This window comes from Mauremys mutica, chromosome 9 (assembly GCF_020497125.1).
Source record: "Mauremys mutica isolate MM-2020 ecotype Southern chromosome 9, ASM2049712v1, whole genome shotgun sequence".
In the NCBI taxonomy this organism is placed as follows: Eukaryota; Metazoa; Chordata; order Testudines; family Geoemydidae; genus Mauremys; species Mauremys mutica.
The window spans coordinates 29,110,060-29,134,643 of NC_059080.1; the positions used below are offsets into that span (position 1 = coordinate 29,110,060).

The window sequence follows — 24,584 nt, forward strand, 5'->3', positions numbered from 1 at the left end:
GCTAAACCCAGGGTTGAGAGTTCAATCCTTGTGTGGGCCACCTAGGGAACTGGGGTAAAAATCTGTCTGGGGATTGGTCCTGCTTTGAGCAGAGGGGTTGGACTAGATGACCTCCAGAGGTCCCTTCCAAAAATCTGTCTGGGGATTGGTCCTGCTTTGAGCAGAGGGGTTGGACTAGATGACCTCCAGAGGTCCCTTCCAACCCTGATATTCTATGAATTTATCCAGTTCCCTTTTAAACGCTGTTATAGTCCTAGCCTTCACAACCTCCTCAGGTAAGGAGTTCCACAAGTTGACTGTGCGCTGCGTGAAGAACTTCCTTTTATTTGTTTTAAACCTGCTGCCTATTAATTTCATTTGGTGACTCCTAGTTCTTGTATTATGGGAATAAGGAAATTATTTTTCCTTATCCACTTTCTCCACATCATTCATGATTTTATATACCTCTATCATATCCCCCCTTAGTCTCCTCAGTCCCAAGATGAAAAGTCCTAGTCTCTTTAATCCCGCCTCATATGGGACCCGTTCCAAACCCCTAATCATTTTAGTTGCCTTTCTCTAAACCTTTTCTAATGCCAGTATGTTTTTTTAGATGAGACCACCACATCTGTATGCAGTATTCAAGATGTGGGCTTACCATGGATTTATATAAGTGCAATAAGATATTCTCTGTCTTATTCTCTATCCCTTTTTTAACAATTCCTAACATCCTGTTTGCTTTTTTGACTGACGCTGCACACTGCGTGGACGTCTTCAGAGAACTATCCACGATGACGCCAAGATCTCTTTCCTGATTAGTTGTAGCTAAATTAGCCCCCATCATATTGTATGTATAGTTGGGGTTATTTTTTCCAATGTGCATTACTTTACATTTATCCACGTTAAATTTCATTTGCCATTTTGTTGCCCAATCACTTCGTTTTGTGAGATCTTTTTGAAGTTCTTCAGAGTCTGCTTTGGTCTTAACTATCTTGAGCACTTTAGTATCATCTGCAAACTTTGCCACCTCACTGTTTACCCCTTTCTCCAGATCATTTATGAATAAGTTGAATAGGATTGGTCCGAGGACTGACCCTTGGGGAACACCAGTAGTTACCCCTCTCCATTCTGAGAATTTACCATTAATTCCTATCCTTTGTTCCCTGTCTTTTAACCATTTCTCAATCCATGAAAGGACCTTCCCTTTTATCCCATGACAGCTTAATTTACGTAAGAGCCTTTGGTGAGGGACGTTGTCAAAGGCTTTCTGGAAATCTAAGTACACTACGTCCACTGGATCCCCCTTGTCCACATGTTTGTTGACCCCTTCAGAGAACTCTAATAGATTAGTAAGACACGATTCCCTTTACAGAAACCATGTTGACTATTGCTCAACAGTTTATGTTTTCTATGTGTCGGTCAGCAAAACAAATTATATACAATATATTTACAGAAATGTTGCAACAGAGAGGAGCTGAGGGCACCGAAGATTCTAACTCAGACCGTGCAGCAGTAAGAAGGAACTGGAGAGGTGTTCTTGTGCATCACCCTTGATGCCTTTGTTTCAGGGTACAAATAAATCTACGGTGCATGTATGGGTCAATGGACACTTCCTGTAAAAAAAAATTCGAACTTAGGCACGTGTACCCAAGAGTGGAATACACATAAAGACCATCACTTGAAGAATAAAAACAAAATAGTTACACTTAGCAACTAAAGGTTAAAACATTGTTGGAAACAAATTGAACAATGTTTCCTACGGGCAATAATTAAAACTTGCCACTATTGACCAGCTGACATGCTTTGAAGCCATGTTTGTTTATATTTTCTCAAAGCTGAGAAGCTGAACGTACTGGACAAGACTACAATTTCAGAGGATACCCTTCTTAATGACTGCTGTTCTTAGTTCAACTTCAAGTAGGACACACATTCTACAGTTTCTTCCTTTGGGGCAATTTTTTTTTTGTTTTACTGTCACAAAGATCTTTAAGGTTTAATCCTGAATTCTCAAAAGGATTTTTAAGGCACTTTATAATGTCAGATCATTTTCTGTATAAAAACATTGAACACTTTTTCATTGAACTTTTTGGCTGATGTGCAAAACACCTCCCACTTAGAAGAGTGAAGCCTTTTTGAACTGGCTACCCAAATAAGTGACACAAATCAGTTGCCTCAAGGGAGCACACTCCAAAATGTATTACTCATCTACCAATAGAATATCTGATTACAAAATAAGCATAACCATTTTCTATAACACTAGTTATTAGTCAGTTTTCATACAGTAAACAAACCTAAAAATCCCACAAAAGATGAAATCCCGGCCCTATTTAAGTGGATGGTAGGGTTGGCATGGTCTGCAGTGAGACCAGGATTTCACCTCAACTTTCTACGGAAAGTCGGTGCTTGAAATGAGAGTCAGAAGAGAAATATGGATAGAATAGACTCACAACTTAGTTGGAATGGTAGCAAGAACTTAATAGTGACAAGGGTATAAAAGTTGTAAAATCTAAATATTAATTTTATAATAATGGACAAATTGCGATTTGCATACCACCCATCTAACATTCTAACTCTGTCTAAATTCAACAGCTTCAGTGAACAGTCCATTTAAATATATTAAATATTAAAATTAAATATTTAAAATAAATGTTTAATATTTTTATTATCAAGTTTAAACCTGAAATACCATATACATATAATGTAAATCATTCTACTCAACATGTATTTCACTTGTTACTTCATTTTTTTTTAAATGTGAGTTGAACTAATTTCACTCTAAAGCACTCATTTAAATACTGCTAATAAACAAGCAAGTCAAGCTGGCACAGTTCATATCTAATTATAACCTTTTATATTGTTTATGAAACAAGTTCCCCCCACCCTCACCCCAAACATTCTGGAGGGGGAAGGTTGATTAAATGTCATGTTGCATCACTCAAAGCCAGCAAAAGCAACTATATAGGCTTTTTATTTTCCTGTTAAGTGTTGTTTTCTCTCCTTTGTTCAGGAATAGCTATCAAGTCATATGTCTGATAAGGTTTTAAACAGAAAAAGCTTCTTGCTTCTTTTAATATCAGTTTCCACTTCACTTCAAAAGGATGATCATGAGAAGATTTCTTTCAAGTGCTGCTACCAAATAAGGAAAACACTTATGCACTGACATTATCAGGTCTCTGTCATCTGATATGTGTTGGGACAATGAATCATACAGAACCCTCCATTGACCTTCTTTCAATGTGTCTAGATAAAAGGATGAAAATTAGAATCCATCTCCTTGCAGTGCCATGAGTTATAAATGTACTTTATAGGGCTCATTATCCAAACTAATGGACTAAGGGCGACATCCTTGAAATGGACTTACCAGCACTGACAAAGCCACTATGCAATATTTCAGGAAAGATATGTAAATTACTATGTGTTTGCTATATCTTTTTTTATAGAAATATAAATTTACATTTGTCACATCTTTTCAGTTTTGGGGCCAGAATTATTTTAGTAGAAGCACATTTAAAGTAGGCTCAACGTAAAATGTTAGCAATTATTTTTAATGTAACCATACTTGAAATATACTTGTTGTGAATTAAAATACCTTAAATCTTACCAAATTAAGCTAAATGAGCAATCTCTACTAAGCATATAAGAATTAAAAGCAAGAGACACTAAAAAGATAATAGTAATGAAATTCAATTTGCATTTCCCTTAGGGCAAACAGCATGATGCTCTTTCAGTTTGCTAACACACAACACCAGAGTTAAGTCAAGTTTATAGTATCTAGCAACATGGTATCTTAACTAATTAAACCTTTTTTAAAATTGGTGATTTACATTAGGTTGCTTGTTTATATAAACTTTTCAGCTTTTTTCCTTCCTTTCTTTACATTTAATTGAAGTAGAATTACTTATTTATCCAACAAATGTTCAAACAAAGATACATAGCTATAGTGAAAAACCTTTTAGTTGCATTATTCAAGTCTTGGAACAGCTATATCTAAAAGACTCCAACTTTCTATAACCTCTTCTTTGCATATTATTGTAATGGTTCATATACGACAAACTACATGTAAAGGGTTATATTTAACAATTACATTAAAGAAAGCCATTCTATTATATAAGATATGGACAATAATCTAGTGATGATGGAATTTCATTGGGTACTGTGGAAGGCAGTATTGATCCTTAGATGTGCTTCAGAGAAGGTGGGTAATGGCCTGAGAACTTGTTTTAGTGATAGAGAGGCTCCTCATGTGTATCCTTAAACCACTGTGACAAACAAGACCAACTTTGTTATTCATACAAACTTTCTGAGCTGTTGGCCATGTCAGACGATAGCCAACCAGCAAATAAAATCACTTTATTAAACTCCCAGGACAAGTCTATTTTATTCCATGTTCTTTGAGTGGCCACTTTGCTGGTGAACTTGCACTAACTTGTAGGGGAGTTATACAACTTCTCTTGATCAGCCTGTGTCCATTACAAAATCTGTCACACACAGATCACTATCTTCTGGATGTGTGCCTCAAATGTTAGACTATACTCATTCAGATGAATAGAACGGTTTTTGTATGCTAGACAGATGTGATCCCAAGCCAATTATTTGAAAATGAAAATACCCATGAACTTTCTGGATATGCTTGGAATGATAGTAAACTAGAAATGCTGGTATACAATATACACTGTATGTTTATACTCAGTGATACTGAAGCCGTACACTAAACTTCTAATAGCAGTGACAGGCAGCTCAAAATGGAAGACACATGTAACTCAAATCAAAAGAACAAAAATGCCAGATGTGAAAATTTAGCAGGGAAAAGGGAAATTTCTTGAGGGAGATTCAGAAAGAGGTCCTAGCTTTGAGAGTGGCATCCTTGAATGCTCTAGAATGGCTCTGTCACAAAGAAAGGCTTTGCACCATTTCCTTTAGATGGTCAGGTTCTGGATTCACCTAATCTTCTCTGGAAGTTTGTTCCATAGCTGTATTCTGTCAACCGAGAAAGCTTTGTCCCCGTCTTTTACACTGTCACAGATTGTTCATAGATGTTCATAGATTAAAATTTAGTTTTTATTTTTAATATAGCCTGGACTTGGTCAACTGATGGCTTTGAAAATTAGGATGAAGACCTTAAAACTGGCATTGGAAGCCTGGTAGCCAGGAAAGGGACTGGAACATGAGCTTAATGTGTTCATGATTGCCCAAACCATGGACGATGCAGGTAACCACATTTTGGGCAGCTGGACTTTATGCAGTATTTTCATATAAAGCTTTAGATAACAGTAATTAAATGACTGTTCAAAGGTGAATTATTTCAGGAAGAAGGTAAAGACAGTCAGTGAAAATAGAAGCAGATGCCCTACAATGGTATGAGTGGGCTAGTTAATTAGGCAAATGGGCTGATCCAAGCATATATAGGAAGTATGAAGACACACAGGAACTCTGATGAAGTGAATAGATTATGTATTCACATTATTTAGGGCACACCTAACAGGCAAAGAGTGGTAAGTTCACGAGTCAAGTTTCTAAGAAGAGTCTGAAATGCTTAGCAGTGTGATGCTGCATGGATTCTTTCCATGAAAAAAAAAAATACAGAAAACAGGAGAGATGCAATAGTAGAAATAATTGGCAAGACAAATAAATAAGAGGAATGTTGTGGCCATAAAAGAGGCAAAGATGGCACCAATGGTGGATAAATTCTGATAACACACAGCATTTGGGCCATGCTGGAAAGAAAAAAAAACTGTATTGTGTGAAAAAAGGTCACCAACAGGGACTAAGAGAGTAATTAGAAGAGAGATGGGGAGAATATCTAAAAGATGAGAGGTCAATTGGATAGGAAATGAGGGGGCAAAAATCAGAAAACTGGGGGAGGGGGAATTACTAGGTGACCTGATCTCAAATAAATGGGTTAAAGAAGAAAGTTTTCCAAGTTTTTCACAGAATGCACTACATCTTAATAGAGGAGTGGACCAGAAGATATCTCCCCTCCTCTTTGAAACCACATATTACGTTTATCATCACATGTTGCCCAGCCATCTATTCCTTGTCTCCCCTGAACACTGCTCTCCTTTTGGTGGCTGTGAGTCATAGCCCCACTGGAGGCTTGCTCCCCAGAGGTGATTTTTGTTTCCTCTCTTTGTCCTCTTGTTTAGCAATAGCTATGTCAGCTTCTCCTCCTCATTTCCAGTTGCTTCTACATGCACACAAGGCTTTAATTTGAAAGTTCCTGGAGTCATGCAGAATCAGCTGGTAACAAGGAGGAGAATCAGCATCACTGGACCAGTCAGCCCTCTGCGGCTTACTAGTGGTCCGTGGACTGAAGTTTGGGAACTGCTGTGTTAAGCAATTAATACTACTGAATCAACTGTGGCGTAGTTAGCACTAAAACTGGCAACTCTGTATGTTCCTAGAATTTCAGTAGCCCACAAAGAATTGGTGTTACGTGCATATGTAAGCACAATATGGTAAGGTTCAGTTTAGCTGTGAGAACCATGCAACATAAGTGAGTTGTGTCAATTTCACTTAACATATTAAACAATTATCCTTATTAAAATGTTATTGCACAAGCCCATCAACATTGTCTAACAAACAAGAACTGATTTTCAATATCCTCCTTACAAACTCTGAAATATTTGTCAACAGAAACTGAACAACAGTTTAAAAACACAGAGTTACAAAAGCTCACACAAAGCACCTGGAAACAAAACAAAACAAGAATTCCAAAGAATAAAAATCCCAGAACACAAAAACCAAGAATTTCCATGTACAGTTTCCATCATCTGAAAAGAAATCAAAACATTTTATAAACCATTTATAGGAATCACTTCAGCCACCACCGCTAAGTTACCATACCTCTGGCTTAGAACTCAACAGCTGTTGAATGCTGCACAGCACCTCTAAAGCAGTAACTTACACTACTTTGTTTCCATTCCAATAAACTTAAAAATGTCCACCTTAGAAAAAATACTTTAACTTTTTTTGTTTTGTTTTTAAAATTAAGTTTACTCTCAGAACAAGATTTAGATCATCAAGTTTCAGTTTGTGACCATTTTGACTTTTAAATCCTTGAAAAAAAAAAGACACATATAATGGTAACTATAACAATCCACAGAGGTGCAAGCAATGTCACGGGGTGGGGGAGAGAGGGGGGGGGAAATGTGGGATGATTTTTCTTCACTCAACTTTAAACCTGCCTGCAGGCCTGATACTGCTGTAAAAGAATTTATCCTAGGATAAGAGGGCAGCATAGTTTATGACAACAATCTACCTAAAAACTCATTAAAGTCTTTTCTCTTGGAGTGACATGCATTATCAGCAAAGATTAATCTGATGAGTCTTTAGGTGAGCTCCATTTTTAAAAATGCAATAACAGAGGGCTTTGTTGTCATCTGATGAAAATCAATTAGAGTAGGTAAGGCCACAAGGAAAACTAACATCACTCATCACCAGCCCCCCGGCAGCTGAAATGATTTGTCTTCCAAGCTTGGGTGATCAGGAGCTGTAGTAATATCACAGGGAAATTAATTTAGTTTCTATATTCTAGACCCACTTTCCTTGTTCTGGAGGACCTATACACAAATTACTTTTAATCAAGGTTGATGTGTTCTTAATACCAAGGAGGATCTTTGAAGAATATTTTTTTTAAATCAACTTCAGCATTTTTTAAACTGTGTTTTATGTATAAAGGTTACTCGTACAGTATTACCCTTACCGTCCAGATTCTTTGTCCACTACAAGGCACTGTACTGAATGGCGAAGACAATAGATTCCACCAAATACGGCACACATTCTAGAAATATATTAGAAAAAAATAAGATTAATTGTGACTGATTGTAAACAACTTCTATATTGTGATAAGAAATGGAAAGTGAAGTAAGTACAGCAATATACCAGAATTTAACATCCTGAGAGACAGAAGTCTGAACCTCAGAATCAGCGAGATCTCTCCGTATGACATGAGCCATATCATATACTTTCAAAATTGTACTCAGAACCATGCAACTGAATTATTACTAGCACTCAGAGACTTTAGATCAGATAGCAGTGTGCACACATGTACTAGCACACTCAAAGGGCTTGATCTAGAAGTGGAGGGTGCTAAGCACCTCTTACAATGTGGCCAAAGTCAGACCATGTTGCAAGTTCTGCTGCAAAAGCCTTGTTTTAGAATGTAAACCATATCTTTTGCTGCTGCTGAACATTTAAAAATGAGTATCAAAAGATTATTATTATAAAAAAAGACAGCAAATTTAATTTAAAAGATTTTCTTCCCCCGCAGAAACCAGTATCCAAATCCAGATAGTCTTTTGACCACATGAATCTTCCTATCTTGGATCAGAGAACCTGCTATTCTTGAGGTTCTCTCTAGAGGACTTATATTTGAAGCTCAGAAAGTCCTTGGGAGAGAAGTATTTCTTTTAACCGTTACCAAGAGCTTAATAAGGCTCTTTACAATTCTGCGACACTCAACAGGATCTCTACTATTGTTATTTAAAAGAAAAAATGCTTATTTCTCTATTATACATCACCAAAGAGTCCCTTCTTTACTGAAAAGATATACCAGCTGTCAGGCACTTTCTTGTAGAGCAACAACAATAAAATTCTCATATTCTAGTGGTTAATAGGCTTAATCTGAATTGTATTCAATATATTAAATATATAAATTACAAAGGCCAGTAAAGAGGATTACATCTTTTTTAATTAAAAGGAAGTTAACACATATTGCTCATTATATGATAGTCGTATTTATCTTACATTTATGTCATCTATCTATGACTCATGATATGGTAAATTATCTTAAGTTTATTACCTTCAATGTAAAAAACATTAGATCTCTGTGGGAAGGCAAAATGATACTAACACAGAACAGAACAGAATGTTTAACTGTTAGTAGGAACAAACAACACAGTATGAGGAAAACAGAAGATTATGTAAACTTTGTTTACTAGGGCAGCTACTAATCCTCAAAATATGGGAATATTCAGTTTCCCAAATTAGGGAACATATTGCCTATTGTAGAAAATAAGGGCCAAATAATCTCCCTGGCGCACAGTTTGAATCATCAAGGCAGTGCAATTTTGAGCAGCTGCAGTAGCTATATGGCTGGCATACTGTATACTAAAACAGATTTAAGTAGATCACAGATACTCTGGTTCCACCAGACTTTCAAATGAAGAAACACATCCCTAGCAGAGCTTTGAAGCATGCAGGTGGAGTTGACCTTCTGTATCCTTTACCCATTACTGCTTGTGCAGGAATGTGCTGGTTCTACTATACCAAAGGTCTTCTATACCAGTGGGGGCTGTCAGGATACCCTCTTAAAGAATGAATACATAAGTACAAAAATTATTATAAAGCCATAAATCCTGAAAGAAACCAACAATTTTATATCCTGTTATCAAGTTATAAAGTGTTTAGTCTATCAACTCTCTTGGGGGGAGGGATAGCTCAGTGGTTTGAGCATTGGCCTGCTAAACCCAGGGTTGTGAGTTCAATCCTTGAGGGGGCCACTTAGGGATCTGGGGCAAAAATTGGTCCTGCTAGTGAAGGCAGGGGGCTGGACTCAATCTTTCAAGGTCCCTTCCAGTTCTAGGAGATTGGTATATCTCCAATTATTACCTATTACCTTTCCAAAATATAAATTAGAAGAGAATACTCTGAAATGCCAATCAGGTAAAAGTGATGACATCTGACTCATAGGTAACACTGTATTTTTAGACTGACCAGTGTACATATTACCTCATTTCACATTCAGTTTACATTAATGTACTACAACAGCTACCTAAATTCTGTATTATAGCTGGAAATGCCTGGGGTGCTATCACTATAATAAAAAGAACAGCTTACATTTATTCAGTGCCTTTCATCCAACAGATCAAACTTTACAAATGTATATAGGTAGGGGTCACTTCACACCCAGCAGAGGCAGCTACAATCCAAAACAGGCATAATCTGACATAGGTTAGGAGAAAGAAAAAAAAAGTGGTGTACTAGGGGAGCTTTATGGACTACCAGCAACTAGGGCTTTAGTTTTGCATTTTATTCAGCCACACAATGGTACAATTAGGTGTTTACTAAGACAGAAGAGTGCCTCCAACTGAATTAACACTTCCCACTACAGACCTTTTTTGACACCTTCCATCCAAGCCCCTACCAGACCTTGCTTAACACATAAATACAAAAGGTGGCATAAATGATCATGGCAAGAATTTTCCTCAAAAGACAAATGGACCTTTTGAAGTGGCCATGGGGATCAATGATTAAATACTGCAGAGTTCCAAACAATGCAGTATCAAGAGGTTTTCCTTTTAAAAAAAATGCTACCATTAAAAGTAAAGAAAATTAAACCACTGAAAATATTAAACCAATATTACTAGTCTGCTCTAAAACTATGAGAAAAGTCACAGCTTAGAGAGAAACTCAAACAATTCCAGTATATTTCTAAAGTTCCTTAAAATGTGAAAGTCCCAGAATAAGCAATCCACTGTAAAGACTTCAGAGCAATTTGTGATCTTACAGTATCAATATGTGCGTGATGGAGATTTCTTTGAAGATAGTTTGATGCTTACCTATGAATTAAGGTTCCAAAATAAAATCAGGTTTTAGTCATCACTTTTGCTCATACTGAATAAACATTTGGTATATATTCGGTATTTACACTACAGGTAAGGTTGCAAACTATTCACGTTTTAGGATGAAGTGTTCCAGGGTCCTGATCTATGTCACAGAGGAATTAAAAATAATGACCGTTTGATGTTTGAGAGAGAAATGAACCCAATCTGCAACTAAATTATTGACCTGCATGGCAAAAGATGTGCATACAGAGCAGGTGGTGCAGAAGTCCTCCTCTTCTTGTGTTTCAGGAAGTTTTGCTCCCTCAGATTCTGGAAGCACTCAGAGCTCTAAATTACAACCGGCAATTTGGCCTCACATCCTTCTTGGGATATCCAGCGATTCTTAAGAAGATTGTTAGGACCATGATCAAGAAGTTATATGTGAGACTGATACTTATTAGGCAGGATGATTATTCTCTTGTTTTTAATCAATTTTTTTGGGAAATATAGTTAAGGAAGAAGAATTCTAGAATTCCTTGATCTCTTTTAAAGATTTGCTTTGCTAGTGTGAACAAATTGATCAGTCATTACCTTCAGTAAGTCATTAAGCATCTACGGTGATTTTTTTTATTATTATTATTTTAAAAGATCTATCAGCAAATTTTGATATCACTGACTGCAAGGTTCTTTTGACATGCCTGGAAACCACAGCAGGAATAGCTAAATTGTGCTTATGTGGCTCAATCCTTTTCTCTCAAAGAGAATTCAAAGTAATACTGGACAATTTGCTTTGCAGTGCAATTGATACTTTGATGACACACAGCTCTGTCCCCCACATCTTCTTTTCTTTCTTTCTTTTTTTTTAAATAAATATATCGGAATGGCATAGTCAATAGGTTTTCCCAGTGTCCTGCCTTCAACCAATTCTTGGATGATCTGTAACAATCTGAGGCTCAAGCCAGAGAAGACAAAGAAAACTTTGGTAGCATGGGGGAACAGATATTAGAAACAGAAATGGCATGTGTCCCTTGATTAAAGGAGTCTGCCCAAACTTTTTGACTTAACAATTAAAAGTTGGGATTTGTTAGATCCTCAACCTCTTCTGTATTTCCAGAAAGCAATGGCAAAGAGTTTCCCACCCTCACCTGCTCCTGTTAGGAAAGTTGAGACATTTCCTTTCTGATACAAGCCTCAACAACCTTACCTTTGTCACCTTCAGCCAGACTCAATTACAGTAATGTGCTTTATTTGGGGCGACAACTGAAGAAACATCAGTTGATACAGAACATACCTGCCTGCATACATAAAAGAGGGATGGCCCTTCCCAGACAAGCCAAATTATGGGTTGAGCCTGGACGGGGGGGGGGCACGGACTTACACCCCTGGGTGTATGATGGAGTATGTCTGGATGCTGGGACTGTCTGTCTGACAAGCTGTTTGCCTATATATGAACAGGAACAGACAAAGGTAGCCTTCTGCAGATTCATCATCCACAATCAATTTTTTCTTCTGGGGTTACTGATTGCATATGATACCACTTTGTCACACTATGTGTATGGGTTTTTTGCTGTATATTAGGTTAAGGAGGAGTATGGCATTCATTGCAGTTAGGGCAGGACCACCAGACATCTGGACTTTGTAGCAATTACGTTGTTTGTATTGCATAGGCAACTTCAGACTTTGAAGTGTCATCACAGTGACATGGTAGAATTCATCTGTCTTCATCTCTCTTCTGAGAGCTGGTCCTGGCAGTATTGGAAACAAAATTAAATGGGAAGTGGGAGACAGGAAGTTGGCATATCCAACCCCAGAGGTCAAGAGTTAGGGGTTTTCTTTTTCCTCTGAATTTGGCATCAGCCCAGCTTCAACAAGCCCACCTGTTGCCTCCAAATTTCTAGCGTAATGGCCCCTGACATACACAAGCATACAATTCTTGACCACGAAATAAAAAAAAAAATCTGGAAAAGCAGTCTTAAAGTTCAGAGGGTGGTGGGTTTTCTATAAGCACATAGGAAACAATGCTAAAAAAAGCAACAGCTAAATCTGCAGAATATGGCAATCAAAAGAGGCAGGCAAGATGATTAAGGTTGTGTTTCCAGCCTTAACTCTGCCATTTTGCAAGTATGCATTGCAATACAGTCAAAATTACATGACCACAGGTTTTAAGTACACATGTAAGTAAGGCGGCAGAAAAAAACTGTACTGCATAAGTAAAGGAAGTTTATATTAGTCCCTTATTCATATGTTATTACCTTCTAATGCATTACCCTTTTGTGCTGCTTGGTCTATGATTTCATGAGAAGTTATCTGTACACTTGGAGCAAAAAAATCCTTCATCAAAAGTTTTCAAGTTATAGAAATATTTTTTAAAGATGACAAATTAGTTCAGAGCAACAAAGAGTCCTGTGGCACCGTATACACTAACAGATGTATTGGAGCATAAGCTTTCATGGGTGAATACCCACTTCGTCAGACACATGTAATGGAAATTTCCAGGAGGCAGGTATAAATATGCAGGCAAGAATCAGTCTAGAGATAACGAGGTTAGTTCCAATCAGGGAGGATGAGGCCCTCTTCTAGCAGTTGAGGTATGAACACCAAGGGAGGAGAAACTGCTTTTGTAGTTGGCTAGCCATTCACAGTCTTTGTTTAATCCTGAGCTGATGGTGTTAAATTTGCAAATGAACTGAAATTCAGCAGTTTCTCTTTGAAGTCTGGTCCTGAAGTTTTTTTGCTGCAGGAAGGCTACCTTTAAATCTGCTATTGTGTGTCCAGAGAGGTTGAAGTATTCTCCTACAGGTTTTTGTATATTGCCATTTCTAATATCTGACTTGTGTCCATTTATCCTTTTACGTAAGGACTGTCCAGTTTGGCCGATGTACATAGCCGAGGGGCATTGCTGGCACATGATGGCGTATAGAACATTGGTGGACATGTAGGTGAATGAACCGGTGATGTTGTAGCTGATCTTGTTAGGTCCTGTGATGGTGTCGCTGGTGTAGATCCGTGGGCAGAGTTGGCATTGAGGTTTGTTGCATGGATTGGTTCCTGAGTTAGAGTTACTATGGTGCGGTGTGTGGTTGCTGGTGAGAATATGCTTAAGGTTGGCGGGTTGTCTGTGGGCGAGGACTGGCCTGCCTCCCAAGGTCTGTGAAAGTGAGGGATCATTGTCCAGGATGGGCTGTAGATCACTTGTGATGCGTTAGAGAGGTTTAAGCTGAGGACTGTAGGTGATGGCCAGTGGAGTTCTGTTGGTTTCTTTCTTGAGCTTGTCTTGCAGCAGGAGGCTTCTGGGTACACGTCTGGCTCTGTTGATTTGTTTCCTTATCTCCTCGTGTGGGTATTGTAGTTTTGAGAATGCTTGGTGAAGATCTCGTAGGTGTTGGTCTCTGTCTGAGGTGTTGGAGCAAATGTGGTTATACCTCAGCGCTTGGCTGTAGACGATAGATCGTGTGATGTGTCCGGGATGGAAGCTAGAGGCATGAAGGTAGGCATAGTGGTCGGTGGGTTTTCGGTATAGGGTGGTGTTAATGTGACCATCACTTATTTGTACAGTGGTGTCTAGGAAGTGGACCTCCTGTGTAGATTGATCCAGGCTGAAGTTGATGGTGGGGTGGAAGTTGTTGAAATCATGGTGGAATTCTTCCAGAGTCTCCTTCCCATGGGTCCAGATGATGAAGATGTTATCAATGAAGCATAGGCAGAGAAGGGGCATGAGTGGACAAGAGCTGAGAAAGCATTGTTCCAGGTCAGCCATAAAAATGTTGGCATATTGTGGGGCCATGTGCGTGCCCTTAGCGGTGCCACTGGTCTGGAGGTATATAGTGTCACCAAATTTGAAATAATTGTGCGTGAGAATAAAGTCACAGAGCTCAGCAACCAGTTGTGCTGTGTCATCAGGGATACTGTTCCTGACAGCTTGTATTCCATCTGTGTGTGGGATGTTTGTGTAGAGAGCCTCCACATCCATGGTGGCTAGGATGGTGTTTTCTGGAAGATCACCAGTGCACTGTAGTTCAGATTCCTTAATTCGCATTATGTGGTATAGGTTTTTTATACACAGTATTTCAGTAAAACACTATGGTCATGGCACTAATTTAAGGTTATGACAAGTTTCTTCTGTTCAAAAAAAAAAGTCACCATCTCCTAATACCTTCCATTTCATATTGTCCACACCACTTTTCTGTTCTATGTTAAGTTTAATGAATTCAGTGTTACACTCCTTTCTGGAGAATGGGGCAGACTGAAGACAGACATAAGAATGGCCATACTGGGTCAGACCAAAGGTCCATCCAGCCCAGTATCCTGTCTGCCGACAGTGGCCAATGCCACATGCCCCAGAGGGAGTAAACCTAACAGGTAATGATCAAGTGATCTCTCTCCTTCCATCCATCTCCATTCTCTGACAAACAAAGGCTAGGGACACCATTCCTTACTCATCCTGGCTAATAGCCTTTAAGGGATTTAACATCCATGAATGTATCTAGTTCTCTTTTAAACCCTGTTATAGTCCTAGCCTTCACAACCTCCTCAGGCAAGGAGTTCAACATGTTGACTGTGCGCTGTGTGAAGAACTACTTCCTTTTATTTGTTTTAAACCTGCTAACCTGCTGCCCATTAATTTCATTTGGTGGCCCCTAGTTCTTATATTATGGGAACAAGTAAATAACTTTTCCTTATTCACTTTCTCCACACCATTCATGATTTTATATACACCTCTACCCCAACTTAACACTGTCCTCGGGAGCCAAAAAAATCTTACTGCGTGAACCGCGTGATATCGAACTTGCTTTGATCCACCGGAGCGCGCAGCCCTCCCCTCCCCCCCTGGAGCGCAGCTTTATCGCGTTATATCCGAATTCATGTTAATCAGGTCGCATTATATCAGGGTAAAGGTGTACCTCTATCATATCCCCCCTTAGTCTCCTCAGTCCCAAGATGAAAAGTCCTAGTCTCTTTAATCCCGCCTCATATGGGACCCGTTCCAAACCCCTAATCATTTTAGTTGCCTTTCTCTAAACCTTTTCTAATGCCAGTATGTTTTTTTAGATGAGACCACCACATCTGTATGCAGTATTCAAGATGTGGGCTTACCATGGATTTATATAAGTGCAATAAGATATTCTCTGTCTTATTCTCTATCCCTTTTTTAACAATACCTAACATCCTGTTTGCTTTTTTGACTGACGCTGCACACTGCGTGGACGTCTTCAGAGAACTTTCCACGATGACGCCAAGATCTCTTTCCTGATTAGTTGTAGCTAAATTAGCCCCCAATATATTGTATGTATAGTTGGGGTTATTTTTTCCAATGTGCATTACTTTACATTTATCCACATTAAATTTCATTTGCCATTTTGTTGCACCAATCACTTCGTTTTGTGAGATCTTTTTGAAGTTCTTCAGAGTCTGCTTTGGTCTTAACTATCTTGAGCAGTTTAGTATCATCTGCAAACTTTGCCACCTCACTGTTTACCCCTTTCTCCAGATCATTTATGAATAAATTGAATAGGATTTGACTTCCACTTTTTAAAAGATGCCTTTTTATCTCTCACTACTTCTTTTACATGGTTGTTAAGCCACAGTAGCTCTTTTTTAGTTTTTATTGTATTTTTTAATTTGGGGTATACATTTAAGTTGGGCCTCTATTATGGTGTCTTTGAAAAATGTCCATGCAGCTTGCAGGGATTTCACTCTAGTCACTGTACCTTTTAATTTCTGTTTAACTCACCGCCTCATTTTTGCATAGTTCTCCCTACTGAAATTAAATGCCACAGTGTTGGGCTGCTGAGGTGTTCTTCCCACCACAGGAATGTTAAATATTACATTATGGTCACTATTTCCAAGCGGTCCTGTTATAGTTACCTCTTGGACCATATCCTGCGCTTCACTCAGGACTAGATCAAGAATTGCCTCTCCCCTTGTGGGTTCCTGTACCAGCTACTCCAAGAAGCAGTCATTTAAAGTATCGAGAAATGTTGTCTCTGCATTTCATCCTGAGGTGACATGTACCCAGTCCATATGGAGATAATTGAAATCCCCCACTATTACTGAGTTCTTTGATAGCCTCTCTAATCTCCCTTAGCATTTAATAGTCATTATCACTGTCCTAGTCAGGTGGTTGATAATAGACTTATATTCTTATTAGAGCATGAAATTACTATCCATAGAGATTCTATGGAACATGTTGATTCATTTATGATTTTTACTTCATTTGATTCTACATTTTCTTTCACTTATAGTGCCACTCCGCCCCACCCCGCAAAACCTGTTCTGTCCTTCCAATATGTTTTGTACCCCAGAATGACTGTGTCCCATTGACTGTCCTCACTCCACCAGATTTCTGTGATGCCTAACAATATCCTCCTTTAACATGAGGCATTTTAGTTCACCCAGCTTATTATTTAGACTTCTAGCATTTGTGTACAAGCACTTTAAAAACTTGTCACTGTTTATTTGTCTGCCTTATTATATACGGAATGTGATATAGAGGCAAAACATTAATAAGGCACACCTTGTATAAGGGATTTGTTGAAGACAGATTAGTTAAAGTGATTTTCTGTTTAATAAAGGAAACGTGGGGATTGTGTGGTCTGCTATCCACCTGAGGATTTGAATGGAAGATAATGATATACATATCTATTGGCCAAATCTTGCCTCCAGGTCTAAAGCATTTATAAAGGGGATTAGCATTTTGGCAATGACTTCCTATTCTGAAACCTATTTTGCCTCCTTTAAAAAGGAATTTTCTTTATGTATAGTTGAAGAGTCTTTTAAAGGTTTGAAACAAATTCAACTGCCTTCAACATAAAAAAAATACATGGAGGTCTACTTTTTATTCATGGCTCAGAAGCTAGTGCACAGGACTGGGACTCAGGATCCCCAGCTCTGCCAGTGGCCTATGGGATGACCTTGGGAAAGTCACTTCAACTCCCCATGCCTCACTTTCCCCATCTGTAAGATGGGGATAATGATACTTCTCTCCTTTGTAAAGTGCTTCGGGGTCTATCGATGAAAGCACTACATAAGAGCTAGGTATATTAAGAGTCTATACTATAAATTTTCACATATGACCATGCCTACAGCTCCAAGACAGAGGCATCAATGCCCATTTGGTCTTAGTTATGTATCTATTCCAGCTACAGTAATAACAGCATTAGAAAATTCAAGATGGCAGGTTCCCATACAGTGTTCTCCAACATTTTTTGGAGGATAGCATCAAACTAGGTTGCTGTTCAGTCAAATATAACTATAGTTCAAATAAATTAGATGGAGTAGTTTAATAAGAATAGTATTTTTCCTTTTTCAAAGTTATCGATAAAAATGACGACTCCATTTTCTTTTAGATCTACAAGAGGAACATATATTGTAACTCCTCGCTTAATGTTGTAGTTATGTTCCTAAAAAATGTGACTTTAAGCGAATCCAATTTTGCCATAAGAATTAATGTCAGTGGGGGGTTAGGTTACAGGGAATTTTTTTCCCCAGACAAAATACACACACACACACACACACACACACACAGAGTAAGTTTTAAACAAACGATTTAATACTGTACAGAGCAATGATGACTGTGAAGTTTGGTTGAGGTGGTGAAGTCAGAGGGTGAGATATTTCCCAGGGAATACCTTACTGCTAAATGATGAACTAGCACTCGGCTGAGCCCTCAAGGGTTAACACATTGTTAATGTAGCCTCACACTCTACTAGGCAGCACAAAAGGAGGGAGGGGAGACAGCATGGCAGAGAGAGACAGAGACACAGTGTGTGTGTGTGTGTGCGCGTGTGTGTGAGAGAGAGAGGTGCATTGCCCCTTTAAGTATACTGACTGCACGGTAAGTACATTGCCTTTTTAAATAGATCAGCAAGTTGAGACAGCAGCTGCTGCCAGCAAGCTACCTCCATCCTGAGCCCTGTTGTGTTCTCCCCCCGCCCCACCCGCTCTATGGAGATGGGATAAGCAGGTGGCAGGAAGAGCAGGGGGAGGGGGACACCTTTACATTAGCCTCCCTCTTCCCCGCCCACCAAGCAGGAGGCTCCCAAGAGCAGCTCCAAGGCAGAGGGCAGGAGCAGAACATGGCAGTGGGAGGAAGGACAGTTGAACTGCCGGCACTTGATAGCCTGCTGGGCAGCTGCCACGCAGGGGACTTAGGGGAGTGGGGAGCTAATGGGGGGCTGTTGGTCTATCCTGGTTTCAAGCCACCACCACCTAGCTCCAACGGGCTGCTCTTTCTGCAATCAGTGGACAAAGCAGGCGGCTGCCAAACAACGTTATAAGGGAGCATTGCACAACTTTAAATGAGCATGTTCTCTAATTGATCAGCAATGTAACAACAAAACAACATTAATTGGGACAACTTCAAATGAGGAGTTACTGTATCTGAATAGCCTCTATTTCCTTACTCAATTTCTCTTCCTCTTTCGGAGCACCATCCTAAATTAGAACATATGCTATTGAAAAAAGTTTGAGAGAACTATACAGATAGCATAAATAATAATTTCTAATTGTTGAACCAACACATGCTGAATTTTAATCTGCTGTTAAAGATTTAATCTGTCATAAAATCTTCCACATGTCAAATAAAGGCAGCAAGTGAAAACAGAGTAAATACGCATGAGCCTTTGCTTTTGAAATGTTGTATTTATTCTCTTTGCAAATCAAAATTTCTATCCTTTGTAAATTTCAGTATTTGATATATGGCAGCAACTGACAAAGAACAGAATGATTACTGTATGATATATAACTGTGGTTCTTTGAGATATAGTCAGTGTGGACCTGAGTTTTTGAATAGTTACGTCCATAGGGGCTGCACATACACCTCCTCATGCTTTCATTTGAAGGCGTAAAGGTTGGGGTGGCCAGGACCCTCCCTCAGTTCCCTCACAATTCAAAGCCCATAGGTACCGAGGATGTCAACAAGCAGGGATGGAGAGTGAGTCATGGGAGCCACACTAACTACAACATCTAAGAACCATAACTGAGGTAGTGTAAGTAATAGTTCAATCCAAGTATTTGTGTGAATCTCACAATAGGCAACTTGTCAGCAGTATTCTCACTGTATGGTGGGAATGAGGCATTCTAACTGTATTACTTGGCATCTGACCTAGCTGGTAAGTCAAAGGCATAATGTTGGACAAAGGTTAATGAGTTGCTTGCTCCACGTTGATGCTTGCAGATTGAAGACAATCAAAACGTTTCTGAAGGAGGCTGAAGATGTTGCCTGCCTCCTGGTGAAGCCACTTGAAAAAGATGGAAATACAGTATGTGATCCATTGAGTGATTCTTTGTGATGAGATAGCCCAGCCTTTTAAAAAGCCAGATAGGGCCACAAAGAGGCGAGGAGAAAGCCTAAAGGGCTTGGTCCTATCAAGATCAATAAAGGGAGGCTCTGGAGATGTCCAGTGTGTGTAACTTTTCCCCTGGCATCAAGAGCAGTTTCAGGAGGATGATTAGATTGACTGGCTCTGAGGGAATTCTGAGAACTACCATAGGTTGGAACTTGAGATGCAATGGACCCAGGAACCCTGGGTCTCAATGGAAGAACATATAGGGAGGTTCAGTCAGGAGGGCCTGGAGTTCATTGACCCTCCTTGCCAAGGTGACGGGAATCAGAAAAAAGGTTTTAAGGGTAAGATGATACAATGAGCCGCCTGAAAGTGGCTCAAAGGACAAAACCTTCGAGAAAGTTATGTCAGACATAAGAAATGCAATTTAACCAGAGTGACATGCCAATACTGCTATAAGTTGGACCCGGAGAACTGAATGCTCAAGTGCAGCATGTAGTTGAGGATCTTGGGTACTGGGAGCTCCATTGGGCCTAGATCATGTTGGGGCTACCCATAAGGCAAACCTTTTCCATTCTGAGTAGATCTTGCAGATAGTTTTCTGATCTGTGTAAGAATTACCTCAATATGTCAGGAGAAGTCTGTCAGTATTGTTCAAAAAACCAACATCCTAGCAGTCAGGTGCAATGACCGTGGATGCAATGTGAGACACGATTCTGGAATATTATGTCTTAATAGACTGGGAGATGGATGGGGGCTGAATGGACATTTACTATAAGTTGGCTAGAACTGGAGCTATGAGGATCAGTGTGCCCTTGTTCCATCTGACCTTGATCACCACTGTGGGTATCGGAGGGATAGGTGGAAAGGCACATAGGAGGCCTTGAGCCCACTATAGCATGAAGATATCTGGAAACCATTCCAGGCTCAGGAAACCAATGGAACAAAAATGAAGACGTGTCACAGAAGCAGCTGAAGGTTGTTACTAACTGACCTCTATTCTACAATTCACATGAAATCATTCAGTAGTTTTAGACCAGTAATTATTGGACAGGTTGAGTTGTCTTTGTGATGTGGACATCTAACTTGCAATTTTGTTGGTTGTCTTACCAAGACAATCTTGAAATACCCTCTGTCCATTGGTCATTCCAAAGGCTGGAAAGGTAGGAACTCACACACTTCTTACACATGTCGTGCTTCCAGTTCTGTGAATAGAAAACTTCAGTCCTCACAGTTGTTAATCCAACACCATTCACAGGCACTAAAGCCACCACAAATACTCGAAATATTATTTTATTAAAGGCTCATACCTTTCTAAATTATAACTAAAAGGAAGGCCTCAAATGGAAAATGCAGGGAATTTACACCCAAATGAAAAAGTAAATTATGCAAACACACCATGGAAGTGTCTCAGTGCTGAGTGGAAAGTTGGAGCCTATCTTTCAGAAAGTAAATATTTCACTAGTTAATCAGTTTGTTAACATCACAGAACGCAAAATATTTATCAATATAGTTTAACAAACTAAAACATTTTTATTAGGCAAATACTTGTCTAAAAGTTATAAATATGTATTAGTATGTTTAATGATAGCCAAATATAATTCTCAAATAAATGTACCAAGAATTTTTTCCACAGTTAGCCAGCTGAATCAATAACTGATCAACTATTTGTCAAAGATAACATACTTTTGTCAAGTTGTTTTAAAAAATAAATACAGTTGGCGTAAATACATTTTAAATTGTGCCTTGTAGAGAGGAAAAAGTGAGAACGTTCTCTTAGACACATCAACATTAAATACAAAAAAGAAATTACAGTAGCATTAGGGCTGGATTGAAATCCACAGATACAATGAAATTCAGAAGTATGAGTACTGTTCTGCCTTTAAATCACAAGACACCCAATCAGGACCATAGCTCCACTGTGTTAGGCACTGTACATACACATAAATAAGAGATAGTGCTTGCCCCAAAGCGCTTACAGTCTAAAAGAGAAAAAAAAAAGGAAGTGGGGGAAATGTATTTTTATTTAACAGGAAGGGAATTGAGGCACAGAGAGACTAAGTGACTTTTCCAAGGTGACTCAAAGTCTGTGGAAGAGCTGGAAAACAAACTCAGATCTCCTAAACCCAAGAACAGTGACTTAGCCACAAGATTATCCTATCTTTATATATTGTACTGATTCCAACTTTCCTTTGTGCCCCTCCAGCCCGACCACACTTCGGTAAATATACCAACTGTGTTGCTCTTATTAGGCAAACAGACTACTCCAATTCAGCCAGTTATGTAATAACTCCAGCCTTTAACTCAAAACTTTGTTATATAACAATCCTGTATGCTAAATCAGATACCACCAGAAATTCTTATTTTAATGTGAAACAAATATACTGTGGCAAAAATTGTATCATATTAAGGCCAAACCAAATGTGATAGTTGCTATAAATATTTGTAATGAAATAAATATTAATAGTACAATTCAACCCAAACCAAAACTAAAAGTGAAAGAAATTGCAGGGCATGGCCTACAGCAGAGCGTTGCCCTGGTCACCTGGAGAGGATTGAAATGGGGGTTGTAGTTTCTCAACCTCACTCCTTGTAGCCAATAAGAAAGGCAGACTATGTACCCAAACTGGTCACTCTAAATGTGACTCCTCTAATTGATTTGGCTAAACCAGTATGACACCTGCAGTAATACTCAGTAACTGGCAAGTAGGAGGTATATTGAATATAAGTGATCATAAGCGTCCAGGGTTCTGCCAAACTGGATTCCACTTTCTGCTTTGTTAAACTTGGTAGTAGTCAGTTGCCACTAGAAAGGATTTTTCCTATCAGGGTAGATTAGCCTGAGGGCTTGTCTACATGGCAAGTTATTGTGCTGCAAGACACAGTGTGAATCTATAGGGCACCAGCTTGCCTTTCAAAGAATGTTAAGCTACCCTCTGGGACTCAGTAGGAGGGTCTACATAAGTCACTGAGTGGCAAGCTGGCATGTTGTAGATTCACAGATTGCTGCGCAGTCACTTGCCATGTAGATAGGCCCTGACAGAATTCTTCCTCTGTGCACTTTACAGGTTTCAAATAATAAAGAAGATGACACCTGAGCATTTTTAATGACGAAAGAGTTTCATCAGTGAGCTGGGCAGTTTGTCACTCTTGTTTTGCCTGAACTTCATTGGCTGAGTCTGACAGTGAAGAATGAAAGAATTCCAGCCCTAGCATCCCAAAATCCAGGTTTACATTGGAAAAAGAGAGTGGAGTCAGGCAGATATCAGTAACATCACTTAGTGCTAGGCACAAAGTACAAAACACTGGCCTTTTAGGGAACTGATTCTCCTCAGAGGGAATAACTTGGGTGAAGAGACAATTTGTACCCCGTATCTGTTTGGGAAGTAGGCTGACTTAGCGGATAAACACTGACTGAAGGATTGTAGGGACCTAGACCACTGGATTAACAACACTCACAGGTTTTATTTAACAGTAAAATTGCAACCAGTGATCTTTAACTATGGTAAAGCAGATGTTTTACTTTAGGGCTTTCCATGGTGGAGCTCGGCAATATTTCTTTCATGATGGTTCATGTTAGAAATTAGTTACAGTTTAACTTAATTAAAATAAAGCTCTCTTTGTAATAAATTACATAATTTTTTTCTTTACTCCTCAGGTTATGGTGGAAGTCAAAGTGTTTTTTGATAAACGCACCTTACTTTCTCAACATGGTTTGACAGAATTGTGCTGCTTGACTGCACAAAGGTGTGAATGGCTCTTATTTCCAAGAGTAGTCTGCTACCCAGAGGAAAAGGACATGACCTGTTTTCAAAGCATGCAGGTGGAATACAATTAAAAAAAAAAAAAAAGGAAAATGACAAGGAGTTGTGTTTGTATCATGTTAAACAAGTACAAAGAACTGGAATTCCTATTAAAATAGCCTTGCATGAAATATATGAATTTGGAAGCAATCCAATATTATTTAATTCTGAAGTTGAATTAAACTAAATGAAGTCCCAATAATTTATGACAAAAATCAAGTAAAAATCATCATGCCAACATTACCTTAATACAATATGCTATTCAAGATGATTTGACTATACTAGAAGTACAAGGTAACTCTTTGATACCATTAACCCTAAACGCCAGACGTTTAAACTGATATTACTCTAATTAACTGGCTACTGCCTCCACCAATAATTCAAGTTTTGCTGAAAGATAGCACCAACACTGTACTCGAGTTCAACTTTGCCCTGGTGACATCAAATCATATTACAGCTAAATTAACAGTTGTGAAAATTTTCGGCCTGGTAGACCCCATCATACATAGCCTTTAAATGCCATTTCAGTTCCTATCAAGGCAGGAATCAGCAGATGTAATTTTTAATACAGCTGCAAAACAATAGGACCCATTAATAGCTGAACTTTTGACAGCATATTCATGATGATTTATGAGTTTGTATATAATTTGATTATTCTATTAATTCTACTGATTACTGTTTCAGCTAATACAGTGAAGGTCACTTCCAAAATAAATCTTCATTACATTTCACAGAAAGTAACTGCCTCCAACTAGCTGTTTTCTTTAATTAAACACTAATGTAACAAGAAAGAAAATAGGCTTTAGGGTTGCTGCATCTGTTGCTACAAGAGGAGTATATTGCTTTGATGTAATGCTCCCTGATCCTAATTTTTAAAAAAATAGAAGGGCTCTTCATCTGACATCTTGATTTTCAACATAGAAATATCAAACAAAAACTTACATTTAGAGATTACCTTCAATTCATTTTGAAAC

The 24,584-nt window shown here is 38.7% G+C and overlaps 1 protein-coding gene across 1 annotated transcript in view; it reads right to left on the reverse strand.

The window, feature by feature from the left end:
• The window catches only part of CHM (CHM Rab escort protein), a 151,959-nt gene that overhangs the window by 36,614 nt on the left and 90,761 nt on the right, over nucleotides 1–24,584 (reverse strand). The window contains exon 9 of the mRNA XM_045031223.1: nucleotides 7,682–7,759. Coding sequence (XP_044887158.1) covers nucleotides 7,682–7,759 — 78 coding nt within the window. The remainder of the gene's footprint in view (nucleotides 1–7,681; nucleotides 7,760–24,584) is intronic.